Source organism: Theropithecus gelada, chromosome 1 (genome assembly GCF_003255815.1).
Source record: "Theropithecus gelada isolate Dixy chromosome 1, Tgel_1.0, whole genome shotgun sequence".
NCBI lineage: Eukaryota > Metazoa > Chordata > Mammalia > Primates > Cercopithecidae > Theropithecus > Theropithecus gelada.
This window is the reverse complement of record NC_037668.1, coordinates 121,151,452-121,167,559: the sequence shown is the minus strand read 5'-3', so window position 1 is coordinate 121,167,559 and position 16,108 is coordinate 121,151,452. Positions and strand designations below refer to the sequence as shown.

Here is a 16,108-nt window from a genome sequence, read left to right as displayed (position 1 = left end):
GTGGTTCTTGTAGAGCTCCTAACCACTATAATGCAAAAAAGAAACATTGAAAAACAGGAAAAAACTCAGGAAAAGATGAAGAATATGCTCCACAAGAAGTCTGGAGTCCTTATTACATTTTCTGAATTTGTTGGTTCTAACTGGATTTTACTGGGGGTGATCAGCAAGGAAACATCTGGGTTCTCTAAGATCTTTACTGTCATCTGAGAGAATCAAATGTTTCCTGGACTTGGATGGTTATTCTTGTGCTCGAGAGAATTGGAAAGTGTTTAGGGTTAGTCATCAGAAGGAAGAACGCACTACAAATCGCCCGGTGAACAGTGCTCTTGTAGTGCCACCAGAGAACATGGCATATTCTTATACACAAAATTAAGAGAGTAGGGAAACCCTATTGTGAAATACTATTTTAATATTATGACATTGTCATGCTCGCTTTGACAGCTCATACACTAAAAATGGAACCATATAGGGAAGACTATCATGGCTTCTGCACGATGACAGGCAAATTTGTGAAGCATTCCATATTTTAAAAATCTGTATATTATGACATTGACAGTTTACACAAAATCCCAGAGACTATTGCCAGAGACTGAAAATGTCATCAGATGGTCTCAGGACAAGTTCATATCCTCCTGAAGTCTATAACCCACCACAATAAGGTGAATCCTTAAGTAACTTCTATGTGATAGGTCTCATGTGATGTTCATTTCTGACATTATTGCTGCAGTCACTGTGAATTATCAATATAAGTCTTTTAGTGCAACATTTTCATTAGGAGGAATTTCAAGATCCAGAATTAAAAGTGTTGGCCGGGCGCGGTGGCTCAAGCCTGTAATCCCAGCACTTTGGGAGGCCGAGGCGGGTGGATCACGAGGTCAGGAGATCGAGACTATCCTGGCTAACATGGTGAAACCCCGTCTCTACTAAAAATACAAAAAACTAGCCGGGCGTGGTGGCGGGCGCCTGTAGTCTCAGCTACTCAGGAGGCTGAGGCGGGAGAATGGCGTGAACCTGGGAGGCGGAGCTTGCAGTGAACTGAGATCACGCCACTGCACTCCAGCCTGGGAGCACAGCGAGACTCCGTCTCAAAAAAAAAAAAAAAAAAAAAAAAAAGAATTAAAAGTGTTATGCCTTAAGTCAGACAAAATCTTAGCACCAAATTCTTATAGGTGTTTCATTTTCTTGAAGAACTATTCCAAAAAGCCCCAGCACTTCTTCAGGGAATGTACTGATAAGAATAAAGAACAAAATAAAGATTGTCATTCATGACTGTTTCAGATTTTGAATGCTGCTTTTCAGGTAAAAACCTTTTTAAAACCTATTTTATTATTATACTTCTTATCTTCTTGGAAGCCTTATTTATTCATTCATTCTTTTATTCTCTTAAGAAATGTTTATGGATTACCTTCTGTAGGCCAGGTGTTAAGGAAGTAACAATAAATTGTAATTTCCCTTCAAATTCTTATCATTCTTCCTCTTTTTTTAAAGCACTGTATTCTACATTAAAAGCAGATACATAAAATACCTGTCCTACTTTATAAGTTTCTTGTGTTCCATACTCTGAACAGCATTTTATAAAATTTTAGACACAACAGATTCTTAATATTTGGTGGTAGTGCTAATAGAAAACTAGGGAACCACTGTATTTTTAAATTCCAATGTCCAATGTGCCTTTTCATAGAAGATAAAAAAGAGCTCTGTCTCTCATTTCAGTCTATGTTCTCATGATTCAATCGCAATAGATTTCATTTTTCCTGGGGTGCAAATTCAGTCACCACCCTGGCTTACCAATACCCTGCATCATCTAGTGGCCTGAGAAGGTGAATATAGACTACACAGTATATGGAAAGAATTCACTTGTCCTGTTATCTGAGGAATTTCAGGTAAAACATGGAATCATTAATCCAGAGCCTAATCTGTCTCTATTCGCTTCATTTGCTCCTTTCTTGCTTCCCATTCTGAAGCTTCAAAGAAGCTCCTCTTTAAGTGTACTTTCCCAAGTCACTGCTATGATTTTAACTCAGAGGTGGCTAAGTCAAATGCCTACAGGGACCAGATGGGAAAGATAAATAAATGCTGAGGGCTGAAGCAAGAAAACTAGGAAGTGAGAGGGTCTATAGCAGACCGCAGGACAAGTGCCACACAGAGGTCACACCAGCCCACCGTTGGTGTGTGTGAGAGGCTTGGTTAGCTTATCTAATTTTCAGAAGAGCCAGAAATCTAGATGTTTATGTAAAATGTCCCAGTTTGTAAATATTGGAAGAAACAAAATACAATCTGCCCAGGGCTGACATTAGCAACCTGTGTTCTCATTGGTATTGAATTTAAAGCACTGAAAACACCACAGGTTTCCGAAATGTCCTTGAAGAATGTCAGTTGAATTCTGTGATCTAACCTTACTGTCAAAGCAAAAGAGAAGGGAAAAGATTCTTATCAGGAGTGTGATTTGATGTTGGTCTAATTAGTACATTTTCATTAGTCTAATTAATAGGTTTCCATTCTGCAGTTTTAAAAAAATGTAATAAAGTAACTTTTTTTAGGTAAGAAAGGGGAAATGAAACAAATATATATTCAATTTTAAAAATATATATTCAAATTTGCTTTTATTCATGTAAAAAATTGGCACTGGAAGGATAAATTTAAAACTAAAACAAGTGATTACCTATGGGGGGTAGGACAAGGGAGAGTAAAATTTCTCAATGAATACTTTTAATTTAGTTTTTATTTTTGAACCAGATGAAAATATTACATATTCAAAAATTACAATAAATTTTAAAATAAAAATAAAAAACATTAAAATAACATTTTAAAAATTACCTATTATACGGAGAAGTAGGATAGGTTGAAAAATAGAGACTGGGCATCGTGCCATGTATCTGTAAGTCCTAGGTACTAAGGAGGCTCAGATGGGAGGATTCCTCGAGCCCAGGAGTTCTAGATTATGGTGAGCTATGATCATGCCACAGCACTCCAGCCTAGGTGACAGAGCAAGATTAAATAAATAAATAAATAAATTAGCATAAAAATAAAAAACTATAACATTGTATGAGGGAAGAAGAATTATAAAAGTTCAAGAAGAAGAAAAGGGAACAATGTTATATTTCTGATAGCTAAATAAATAATCTTATAACTTAAAGGATGATACTCTTTAAATGGTATCAAGGTACATGATACTAAGGTATCAAGGTATTTATATATATTCCACTGGATACACTTAAGAGTTGTATGACAAGTTTTTGGGTTTTTGTTTGTTTGTTTGTTTTGTTTTTTTAGATGGAGTCTCGCTCTGTCATCCAGGCTGGAGTGCAGTGGTGTGATCTCGGCTCACTGCAACCTCCACCTCCCAAGTTCAAGCAATTCTCTGCCTCAGCCTCCCGAGTAGCTGGGATTACAGGCACCTGCCACCACACTTGGTTAAGTTTTTTGCTTTTTAGTAGAGATGGGGGTTTCACCATCTTGACCAGGCTGGTCTTGAACTCCTGACCTCGTGATCCACCTGCCTTGGCCTCCCAAAGTGCTGGGATTACAGGCGTGAGCCACCGCGCCCAGCCACAGTTTTTTGTTTTTTTTTTTAATGCCAATATTTACAACACAAAACTGAAAATTACTTTCTTTACAATTGTTTAATTTTATGATAAAAATTTTGGATGTTGATATAAAACATCAGAGAATTCATATATTTTTCAAAATTCTTTTGAGAATGTGCAAACAAGAAAGTTGAAAGTCCACTGATCTTGATTTTCCTGTATTGGAACCCACTGGAGTAATTTCTTTGTCTCTGGAAGGCCAACGTTACATTACATGTGACAATGACTAAGAGGCCACAAATTAGCACCTCTGAACACAACCATATGAATTAGTTTTGGATTAGCTAGGTTTTACTTAGAAAAAATGAAATTTTTAAGGGCCATAAGAACAGGCACTAGCACAAGTACATTTGGATGTTTGTAAAGTAGGTCCAGTATATGACATAAAGGATGGCCAGGCCTCTGCAGTGAGAGTTCAGGAGAACATCAGACCAGAGGCAGAAAGGATCTTGCCTAAATTTGCCAAGGCCAACCTGCTTAGATCCATCTTGGGACTCATCCAAGTGGATTTATAGCCAAACTGCAAGTCCAGTGATACAAGAGCTCACTGTACCCACCTGGGTGCAAGGTCCTCAGCATGGGCCCTGGAGGGCCAGGGTCTTGGGGCATGTGAAGACAAGGGAAGCAACTGAAGTCTGAAATGAAAATCTTCTAAACTACTTTTCTCCATTCAAATAAAACATTAATTTCATTTAGTCTTGGGTGATTCTAAAAGGAAACCCGAATAACCATTTCTTCTCATTTGGTTCACATTTTGTCCTTGTTATCCTTGTTTATATCCTTTACCATGAGAAACCCCAGACCACCAGGCCTCCCTCACTTTCCACCTGACCCTCTCAAGGCTCTTCACATCAACTATTCTGAACTCTTCTCAAGATTCCCCAGTTTCTTGAGAAGTCCCACTGTGCCCTCTGTCTATCATCAGCAAAATCCTCTATATCCTCAACTGCTTCTTTAAATATCTCCTGCACCTTCTTGTCCTAACGCCAACCTGGCTGATTCCTGTGGATGCTATTGTCCCTGCAGCCTTCCCAGCGCCCTCATACCACTGGAGTGGGAGGGAGGAGAGGGCTCTTCCTTGCTTCTTTTTTAAGCTATTCTTCCTCCCTCCTAATTCCTGCCCCTGCCCATTATCTTTTTTAAAACTCATGTCCTCTGATGTTGTCACTCACCTTCCCCATTCCTCACCTACTCACTCACAGTCACTGTCTTATTTATCAAGGACTTTAGCTTTTGCTACTGACATCTTCCCCAGCACCTCCCTTGTCCTAAGTCTTACTGTTTTTAATACACATGCATATAATCTGTATGACAGTCTGTCCTTGACTCTCTTCCAATGATCCTGCCTCCACATCCCTTAGCCATTCACTGCCATGGTCGCATATCCCACCCTAGGTTTCATCACTCCTCCAGAGTCTCAATTTCATGGATCCCACTAAAATTACCACATTGTTGTGGTCACCCTGCAGAAGAAGCCAGATGGGCTCCTGCACCTAAAATTTAATTTGGATGTTGAGACTGATGATGCTACACATGCACCAAGAGGGTGTGAAAAAGTTTGTTCACATACTGCAGCTTTCTGGGGAGAGCAGGGCAGGCTCCCAAACTGGTTCAAAAATGGCTTAAGGGAGCAAAGAAAGGAGACTATCTTAGGATGTCATGGTGGTTAAGGGGTAGGACCACAGTGAGGGCTCTCTCATATGGGCTGGGTCTTGCACGGTTTGTACTTCCTGCTGGCATCAAAGGCATCTAGGCTTTCTTATGTTTGCACTGGGGAAACAGGACTGGCAGGGCTTCAAAGCTGTCAGTACATATAAAAAATGGAGTCAGACTTGCAATATAGATATATATTTAGAGACAGTGTCTCACTCTGTTGCCCAGGTTAGAATATATGGTACAATCATGGCTTCCTGCAACCGCCACCTCCTGGTCTCAAGGGATCCTCCCGCTTCAGCCACCGGAGTGCACAGGTGCACATCACCATGCTTGGGACTACAGGTGCACACCACCATGCTTGACTAATATTTAAATTTTCTGTAGAAATAGGGTCTTGCTATGTTGCTCAGGCTGGTCTTGCACTCCCGGCCTCAAATGATCCTCCCATTCCAGCCTCCCAAAGTACTGGATTTACAGACACGAGACATTATGCCCAGCCTCAGACTATTATATACCTCCTATATTTCCAGATCATTCTCTCTTTTCCCTAGACTCCTACAACCCCTCAACCCCAGGACAACTTGCAATTTATTGATCCTACCACCTTTTCACTGTCCTTAACCTCTCCTTATCCACTGTTCCCTCTTTAATCATCTTAAGTTCCATGGTGAATCATAATCATGCCCTTGCTTATATCCTCAACTTCCTTGCTCTTATTCCTTTGGTAAAATGTGATTAAACAGAATTCTCAGCCTACTCTTCCCAGGAGCTAATTATTGCTGGAGAAAGAAGCACACTCATACTAGCTTGTCTCACTTAAATTCATGACCATAAACTGAAGTGGGCCCTACATGACACTCAACAAGCACACAATTATTTTCTGGTCCATTGTCTTCTCATTCTCCTAGATGACATTTTACACCTTCTCTTCCCTTTTCACATAATCTTTCCCACCTCCTCTCAGCTGATAGCATTCCCTTCTACATCTCTAAGAAAATTGAAGCAATCAGAAGAGAACTTCCAAAGATTCCTATTTACCATGCCTACCCACCTGCCTGCCTGTTTCCATAGATGAACAGTCTGTACTCCTGTCTACAGATGATCCTTCCACTTGTGTGTTAGTTTTCAAACGCTTTTTCTCTCTCAAGGACACCACTCCAGCACTTCTCACTTCTTGTTTCCACATGAATTTTCCCGTTTCTTCCAGATCATTCCCATTCAAAACAAGTATTTCTGCCCCCACCACTTTTTTCTTGTTTTTTTTTTTTTTTTTTTTAAAGAAACAGGGTCTCACTCTGTCACCCAGGATGGAGTGCATTGATGGGATCATAGTTCACTGCATCCTTGACCTCCTGTGCTCGGCCTCTCCCCATTTTTTTTTCAATCTTCTTTTGACTCTGCTTCTACCACCAGTCACTGTCCCAGATTTGGGCTCCCCTTTGTAAACAAACTTCTCAAAAGAATTGTTTGTATTAGCCATCTCCAGTTTCTCTCCTCTCATTTTTTTCTTAAACCCACTCCAATCAAGTTTTTCCTCTATTGCTCCACTGAAGGGTTATCAATGGCCTCCATGTCACTAAATCCAACAGTCAATTCTCAGTGCTCACTCACGGGGGAGCACTCCCTGCTAGGTCTACGAGCTTCACTCGGCTTCAGGGCACCTCACTCGGGTCTCCCACTTCACTGGCAGCTCCTTTTCAGTCTCCTTGGCTGGCTCATCCACTACCCTGCCTTAAAGCTGCATTGGTCCCCAGAGCTCCATCCTCAGTCATCTTCTATTTACACTCACTTCCTACCCATGATCTTAGGCAGTCTCATGGCTTTAAACGCCATCTAAATGCTGATATCTCTCATATACCTCTAGCTTGGACCACGCTCCTTAATCCTAGACTCATTCACACATACAACTGCCTAATCAAGATCTCCACTTCAATTTCTAATAGATACCTTAAAATGTAACTTGTCGAAAACTGAACTCCTTTTTTGCCTCAAACTTCCTCTACTTGTAGTCTTCTCCATTTCCCTTGGTGTTTTCCCCATAACCTTTATTAGCATTCTTATCCTATTTGATTTTATTGATTACATTTTTATTTATTGCCCCTCTCTCTCATATCCACCAGAGCAAGGATTTTTGTCTGTTTTGTTTATGTAACCCAAACAACTTGAATAGTGCCTGGATACTCATAAATCTTTATTAAATGAATGCATGAAACCACTAGGATTCACCCTTATCTTATTCTGAAATTACCATCTCTTAACCCAAACAAAATCAATGAAAAATTGGTTTGTCTGCAAGCAATAAAATAAGACCAAGTAGCTGTAGTTCCAGCTACACGGAAGGATGGCTTCAGCCCAGGAGTGTGAGTCCAGCCTAGTCAACATGGTAAGACCCCTCTCAAAAACAGAAAGAACCACCACCACAACCAAAATCACCGAGGTTTAAAACCTGTGTCTGTGTGTGGGTTGAGGGAAGGGGCAGACATGAAGGTATCTCTTCAGGAACAAGGCACCTGAACAAGGCTTATGTAAAAACCAAGTGAGAAGGAGTAATGGTTTGCTTCTGGGGAAACCGCTTCTCAGAGAAACTGGCCCAAATGAGCTCTAACGGGCCACCTAAACTTTGTTAGCATCACGTTTAAAGGTGGTAGGTGGGGTAAAAAGCAGCCAAAAAAAAAAAAAAAAAAAAAAAAGCTTCTTCCATTACAAGTCACTTGGATCAACAGCTGTTCTCCTAGTAGGGTGGCTCTTTTTTCCCTTATTTGGAACTCATTGTCAAAAGAAAGACACCACACCCAGTGTTATGTAGCCTTAACCGAGTAGCAGGCCACGTCCCAGGCTCCCTGCCTTCAGGACTGTATTTAATTCGGTGTTTTTGTTTTTGTTTTCTTTTGAAATCAGTGTTCCTGGGTGGGGCCAGGAAAACTCTGAAGCTGTCTTAAAAACAATATAAACAAAAAAGTCGGAATTTTTTAAAAGTACATTTTTAAAAAAAGTTGTAGGCCATTCGAGGCTAACTGGAGAGTGGTAGCGGGGCACCGACTTAAGCAGCGGGGCGCCCTGTCCGCGTTCGACGCTGAGCCCAGTCCTGGGGGGATGCCCCGGTCTGCGTCTCCAGCTGCGGCAGACGCCCCCTTCCCTCGACCGCCACCAAGAGCGAGGGAGGATGAGCCAGTCCCCAGGGAAGGAGCCCCAAGCTTCCCCTGAATTTCGAAACAACCCGTCCAGACACGTACTGACTCCAGAAGCAGAGTCCATGGGGAGCGTCGGTGCTGCCGGGGCGGGTGGCGGGACGCGCAGCGAGGCGCAGCGCGGGGAGCCGGAAGCCAGAGCAGACTGCGAAGCCAGCGCGGTCCGGGGGTCGCAGCATCAGCCAGCAAGGCCCACGACCCAATCCGCACAGAGCGTGCAACACCCCCGCTCCCGCGGCGCCCCCTCCCGCCTCCACGCGCCTCCCCTTTAAGCTCCAGGCGCAGTCGATTTGTGTCGGCGGAGGCGAGGTGCGACTCCCCTTTATGGCGGAGTAGGCACCAGCCTCTCTGACAGCCGCGGCGGCCGGGCGAACAGAGCAGGAGGCCGGGCCTCCGGTCGCTAGCCGCCCTTACTGCCGCCGGGCCGAGGGGAGCGCGGCGCTCGCCGCGGCGGGGGCGGAGGAGTGGGCGGGCCCGACCGGGCAGGGGGCGGGGAGGCTGGGGGAGGCGCGGGGAGGCGGGGAGCCCGGCCGCCAGCGCTCGGGTCCGCCTCTGACTGCAGCGCGGCGGGGCGATGTGTGATTACCATGGCGAGGAGTCTCTGTCCGGGGGCCTGGCTAAGGAAACCCTATTACCTCCAGGTAGGCCGGCGGCCGCCCAGCCACCCGCTGCGGGAGCACCCGGCCGTGCGCCCTGCCGCGCAGCGCGGGACTCGCCCCCGCTCCCTTCCTCCCTCCCTGGGTCTGCGCCCGCCCGAACCCCGCTGCCCCCTGCCGTCAGGCACCTGGCGGCGCGCCCTCCCCTGCCCCCTCGGCTGCGCTGCCGACGCCCCCCACCGCGGCCCTCGCGCCTACCGCGCCGCGGCCAGCCGGGCTCCAGGGCCCGGGTCGTCCCGCCCGGGTTCGCCCTCTCACCCTGAGAGCCCCGAGACGTGACCTGAGTACGACCCGCGCTCCGGGCGCTGCCCGCAGCCCTGCGCCCCTCCAGGCGGAGCTCGACGGGCCGCCTTCTCCCTGGTGTTTTCGGGGCTTTCCCCCCTCCCCCGTAGGCCCCCGCAGGTCGGCTGCTCTTGACTCCGTGTCTTGGGTCTTAAGTCGGTGGTAGGAAAGGTGGTGTAGCATTCCTCCGTATCTTAGAAAATTATGACAATTTGTCACACCAGTGTTTCACCAGACACCAAAAAGCAGCGTGTGCCTCGTGCCGAGCCCCTTGGTTGGGTCTTTCCATCACACCCAAGATTTAAATGGGAGGTGGAGATCGATAAACCTGAACCAGGCGGATGGGTGTTTGCTTTTTAAAGGAAAGGGGCTAGTGGCTCGTCTTTGGATCCAAAATACCCCAGCAATGCAAACGTGATTCTCAGTCATGTCGTGTGTACTGTTCGCGTGTTAATTTTTCATGATTTCCCGTTCCACCCTCTGTTCCGCTGCCAGTCTGTGCCTTGGAACCCTACTACTGCCTAAGTGTACTGTTTGGTCACCAGGGGGACCTAGTAGACACCGCGAGTAGCTGAGCGCAAATCCATCACTCCGATGGAAAAACAACTACAAATCAATGCGTTGCGTGGGTCAGCAGTGTTAGCCAACGCTGCATTCAGAGGACAGTATTCCTTTACCGCTTGCATTAAAAGGCCTAAAGATATTGGTAGATGATTTAGGGTCAGCTGGTGCTTTTATAAATTATGAAAAAAGTTGAGAAGATAACCATCATTGGGCAAGTAAATCTTACATTTTTGTTTGAAAATTGTATTAAGTCATTACCCTGAAACGAGTGATGTACTGCAAATTGGAAGAATGATTTGACAACCCATGATATTAAGCGTGTACGAATAAAACTGAGTCTTTGTAGCAAGCATCACCAATAGTAATTGGGCCCTTGAGTAACACTCTCAGAACCCTGTCTAGAATTCAACCCAGGCCAGGTACCTCTTTGTAGTCTTTTATGTGAGTCAAAAAAAAAAAAAAACAAGAAACAAAAAAAAACTCTTACCCGCCAGGCACAGTGGCTCACGCCTGTAATCCCGGCACTTAGGAGGCCAAGGCGGGCTGATTCCTTGAGCTCAGGAGTTTGAGACCAGCCTGGGCAACATTGTGAAACCCCGTCTGTACTAAAAATACCAAAAAAAAAAAAAAAAAAGAAAAAAAGAAAAAGAAAAAGAAAAAAAAAGTTGGGTGGGATGGAGGGGGCCTGTGGTGCCAGCTACTCCGGGAGGCTGAAGTGGGAATATGACTGGAGCCCCGGGGCGGAGATTGCAGTGAGCAGAGATCACGCCACTGCACTCCAGCCTGGGCAACAGAGTGAGACCGTGCCTCTTAAAAACAAACAACAACAAAAAAAAAACAAAAAACAACAACAGGCCGTGCGCAGTGGCTCACGCCTGTAATCCCCACACTCTGTGAGGCCGAGGCGCGGCGGATCACGAGGTCAGGAGATCAAGACCATCCTGACTAACATGGTGAAACCCCGTCTCTACTGAAAATACAAAAAATTAGCCGGGCGTGGTGGTGGGCGCGTGTAGTCCCAGCTACTCGGGAGGCTGAGGCGGGATAATGGCGTGAACCCGGGAGGCGGAGCTTGTGGTGAGCGGAGATTGCGCCACTGCACTCCAGCCTGGGCGACAGAGCGAGACTCTGTCTCAAAAACAACAACAACAACAACAAAAAGTGTTTTACTATGGATATTTTTATACATTCAGAAAACAGAAAAGAATAATGAACTGTCATATGCCTATCAGCCACCCTCATCAATATTTTATTTCATTTCACCTCGCCCAAAACCCTCTTCCATCCGTTATTTATTTATTTATTTATTTATTTATTTATTTAGAGACAGGTCTTCTGTTGCCCAGGCTGGAGTGCAGTGGCGCCATCTGGGCTCACTGCAGCCTCGACTTACCAGACTCAGGTAATCCTTTCGCCTCAGCCTCCTGAGAAGCTGGGACTACAGGCACACACCACCATGCCCATCTAATTTTTGTACTTTTTGTACACACAGGGTTTCGCCGTGTTGCCCAGGCTAGTCTCGAACTCCTGGGCTCAAGCAGTCCTCCTGCCTTGACCTCCCAAAGTGATGGGATTACAGGCATAAGTCACCATGCCTGGCTGAACCAAAGTATTTTAAAGTAAACCTCAGGCATCACATCATTTCATCTAAGTACCTCAGTATGCATTTCTAGTAGATAAGGGTATTTTTAGATGTAATCATAATACCATTATCATGCCTAACAAAGTTAACAACAATTTATTCTTTCCCACCCCCTTGTAGATATGCATGAACCTGAGATTACTGACTAAATCTGATTTGCCATGGAGTGGGTTTACTGTGATTTCAATGGGTCTCTCTGCAAAAAGCAAAACAAAAAACCCTCCTCTTATCAGCTCATTTATGCCAGAAATTCTTCTTATGAGGGAAACTAGTTTCATTTCATGTTTTGGAAGAATGTCTTAGAATACAGATGTTTGGTTTAAGTAACTTTTCCTATGAATGCATGTATTATTTTAATTTAGAGTGAGGGTATAACTATTCAGCAGGTATGAGAGATCTTGTTCTGTTTGGGGGTGGGGAAGGGTAAGAGGACAGGAAGAAGTTGGATTTATTTCACAGATAGAGGAAAGAGATGGAGGGCCAGGAAGAGGAGAGAAAGGCTGCAGAGACCAGCTTTGTATACTGGCAGTTTTGCTGTTTATCTTTAACTGGATGGGGTCAAAGACCAGTTATGTCCTGAGGTGTTCAGGCCTTAGGAGCTGTAAGTTCCCTTTTTTCTGCAGTGTACAGGAGAAAACTTCCAAGCAGTCAGCTTACTTGTAAAGGAACTTCATTCTCAGTATTTTTATTAATCCAGTGGCACTTCATAATGCTTTTGGAAAACTGTAGCATTATGCAATTAATGATATAGTTTCAGCCATAACAGACATTCATGAGCTAATGCAGGCACCTTATCACTGTTTATAGCTTTGCTTATATAGCAAAGGAGATTCTACTGCCTGTGAAGAAAAGAACTTGTGTGGTGTATGTGTACAACAGAATATTATTCAGCAATAAAGTGAAATGAAGTTCTCATACACACTGTAACATGGATGAACCTTAAAAACCTTAAATATATGAAACCAGTCACAAAAGATCACATATTATTTCATTCATATGAGATGTCCAGAATGGGCAAATCTATATAAAGACAAAAAAATAGATAAATGGTTGCCTGGGGGGGAAATGGGGAGTAACTACTGATGAATACGAGGTATTCTTGAGGGGGACAGAAATGTTCTAAAATTGATAGTGGTGATGGTTGCCCAAGTCTGTGAATATACTAAAACCTACTGAACTTTATACTTTAAATGAATAAATTGTAGGATATGTGAATTATTAGTATATCTCCATAAAACTGTTAAAAAAGGAAAATAAATGAACCGAGTTTATCTCATGAAAGTGGTCCTTCTTCTCTCTGCCTTTTGCTGCAGATTCCACCAAGGCCAGCTTTTTGGTGTAGGGAGCACTTCCTCCAGGGGAGCCGAGCAGGCACACTGTTAGTCTGTGCAGCCTCTCTGTGGGCTCGGAGGACTTGTGACCTGCCTGGAAGAGCCAACAGACATTTACCTGAGCAACAAGCTGCTCATGGCAAGGCATCTTGCCCAGAGCAAGCAAGCTAATTTACAGTTCCGTGTTTTCTAGATATTTTGTTGAAACATTACTTGGGAAATAACACTTCCTGGACTGGCTAAATGATGCAGCACATTGAACAGAGTAGAATCCTGCCTCTGAGATCAGAAACTGTGGGTGTATTAACTGTTTAAACCATTTTTAGAAGTATTTTTCTTCCATGTGCCATTATAGTGCATACTACTTGTGGCCTGCTTGGGTGTGATAACCCAGAATGACACCTGCATTTGTCTGTTTTTAGCAGTGTGTTTTCTACAAACTAGGATCTACTTTGTTTAGGGTTTACTCGTAGTCTGAGTGAAGCTGATAACACAGCAACCCTGTAATTTGTTGGTTTTGGTTTAAAATACCTTCTTCCTTCTCACTATTGTTAAGTCCTGAAAGAATGAAAGTTAAGACAATTCAGCATAATTCTCTGTACTTAGATTATACACATTTTCCATTCCAATCATTCTGCCTATGTGTTCTGTTGCATATGAAAAGTTGGTACAGTTCTAATGGAAATTTGAAGTCCCATATACTTGGGTCCTTTGAAGGTTTCCAAGCCCTTTTGCTTGTAAAGGGCTTAAAGTTTTTGAAGTATCCTCTTGAAAATGACTGCCCTAGCAATTTCAGTATGTGTTCAGTAGGGTTGTCATGAGTGAATAGGTAGTAGGCATGTTCTAACTAGGGTGTTGGCACTTGTTTAACATTTCTGATACCTGGCACTTTGGCTCATATTAGTACAATTTTTCAAACGTGACTTCTGTGGATGGTTTGGTTCCTTATGAGTTAATGTGGATATTTTGTGAGATTTAGTGCCAGACAGGGTTACTGATACAGATTAACTGGTAATAGTAGTAATGTCGCCAAATACTGTAGTAAGACTAATATGGCTTTTTGCCCATTTTCAGTCTCTGGGATTATTTTAAATCTAAGGATAATTAGAGCCTATGGTTGTTCCCTATCCTCCAAAGACAATAGAGGGAGAAGATCTGTAGTTTGTATAGTTCTCATTAACTTTATTAGACCTGCTGTTCAGAGATTAGCTTTTGCCTTTGCCTGAAACTTAATCTCCAGAACTATGATTAGCTTTCTGAGACTGGTATGTGTACAGAGAGCCATTTGATATTACCATTAGTTGCTTTTGAACCTTTGTTAGAAGCTCAAAGAAATGGTGAATTCTCAGGGAGATTGCATCCTTACCACATTTCTTTCAGACTGGACCATACAGTAAAAGTGTTTCTTCATTGTAGTCTTCTCAGTGCCTCAGATTTTGTTTTTAAGTTAAAGACTTTAAATGTTTTAGAACCATTTTAAGTTCACAGCAAAATTGAGAGGAATGCAGAGAGATTTCCCATATACTCGTCGTCCTGACACATAAATAGCTTCCCTCCTTTTCTTTTTTTTCCCCCTTTTCTTCTTTTCTTTTCTCTTCTTGATACAGGATCTCCCTCTGTCACCCAGGCTGAGTGCAGTCTGGGTGACAGTCATGGCTCACTGCAGCCTCTACCTCCCATACTCAAGTGATCCTACTGCCTCAGCCTCCTGAGTAGCTACAGGCACATCCCACCAAGTCCAGATAATTTAATTTTTTTTTTTTTAAGAGACAGTGGTCCCACTGCATTGCCCAGACTGGTCTTGAATTCTGTGCAGCAGATCTCTAGAACTTCTTCATCCTGCAAAGTCGAAACTCTACCCATTGAACGACTCCTCATTTCCTCCTGCCCCTGGCCCTTGGTGACCACATTCTGCTTTCTGTTTCCATTAGACTGCTTTATACTTCATAAAAGTGGAATCACACAGCATTTGTCTTTTGTGACTGCCTTATTTCACTTAACATGATGCCACCCATGTAGAGTATGACAGGATTTCCTTCTTTTTTAAAGGTGAATAGTATTCCATTGTATGTATATTCCACATTTCCTTTATCCATTCATCAGTCGATGAACATTTAGGTTGCTTCTACCTCCTGGCTATTGTGAATTGTACTACAATGAACATGGGAGTGCAAATATCTCTTTGAGATCTTGCTTTCAATTTTTCTATATATCCAGAAGTGGGATTGTTGGATCACCTGGTCATTCTATTTTTAATTTTTTTAGGAACCTTCATACTGTTTTCCAAAGTGGTTTTACCCTTTTACGTTCCCACCAACAATGCCCAAGGGTTTCAATTTTTCCACATCCCTGTCAGCACTTATTTTCTATTTTTTTTTAAGAGTGACCATTCTCACGGGTGTGAGTTGATACCTCATTGTAGTTTTTATTCACTTTCCTGATGATTAGTGGTGTTGAACATCTTTTCATATGCTTATTGGCCATTTGTGTATCTTCTTTGGAGAAAGTTCCTTCTTGATTTGTTGTTTCAGATTGATATTTTTATTCAACAGGGTTATGTGTTATTGAGAACAGAGTTCACCTTTCTTAAGTACAGGGTAAACATGTTTGAAGATATTCTCCCAAGAGAGATTTTTAATGTATTAACAAGCTTCTGAATTAGTACATCCATTTCAGATGTAGCATGGTATCAGAGTCATAGACTATTAGATCTTAGAGCTAATGCCACAAGTTTTACTCCCTGTCCCCCATTGCTTGAAAATTGGGACTCCTTATTTATTTTAAATCTAAAATGTTGATCAGGCTGCCATCCTATGTACCCTTCTTTGGATCCTGTATTTTTTTTTAAAAGCCATAAAGGATTTTTTTTAGATTATAGGGAAATTTGAAAATGGACTGTATATTGGATAGTAGTATTGTATCAATGTTAAATTGTGCTGTATGAGATAGTGTTCTGGTTTTTAGAAAATATAAACTGTAGTGTTTTTTTCAGGCAAGGTCTTAATCTGTTGCCCAGGCTAGAGTGCAGTGGCGTCATCATGGTTCACTGCAACCTAGCCTTCCGGGCTCAAGCGATCTCCCACCTCAGCCTCCCAAATAGCTGGGACCACAGGCATGCGCCACCACATCTGGCTAGTTTTTGTGTTTTTGTAGAGACCAGGTTTCACCGTGTTGCCCAGGCTGATCTCGAACTCCTGGGCTC

General features: G+C 43.2%; 1 protein-coding gene and 1 non-coding gene across 5 annotated transcripts in view; both read left to right on the top strand.

Moving 5' to 3' along the window:
- Positions 1-425: 425 nt before the first annotated feature.
- LOC112615652 lies at positions 426-529 on the top strand. Its single transcript, XR_003117433.1, has one exon. It is a non-coding gene; the product is annotated as a U6 spliceosomal RNA (small nuclear RNA).
- Positions 530-8,776: 8,247 nt separating this feature from the next.
- The window catches only part of FAM69A (family with sequence similarity 69 member A), a 132,259-nt gene continuing 124,927 nt past the window's right edge, over positions 8,777-16,108 (top strand). For 3 of the 4 annotated variants that reach the window (XM_025353499.1, XM_025353492.1, XM_025405887.1), the window contains exon 1: positions 8,777-9,072. In XM_025353499.1, coding sequence (XP_025209284.1) covers positions 9,019-9,072 — 54 coding nt within the window. In that variant the 5' untranslated portion in view covers positions 8,777-9,018. The remainder of the gene's footprint in view (positions 9,073-16,108) is intronic. The other variant, XM_025353484.1, reaches the window with a different exon arrangement.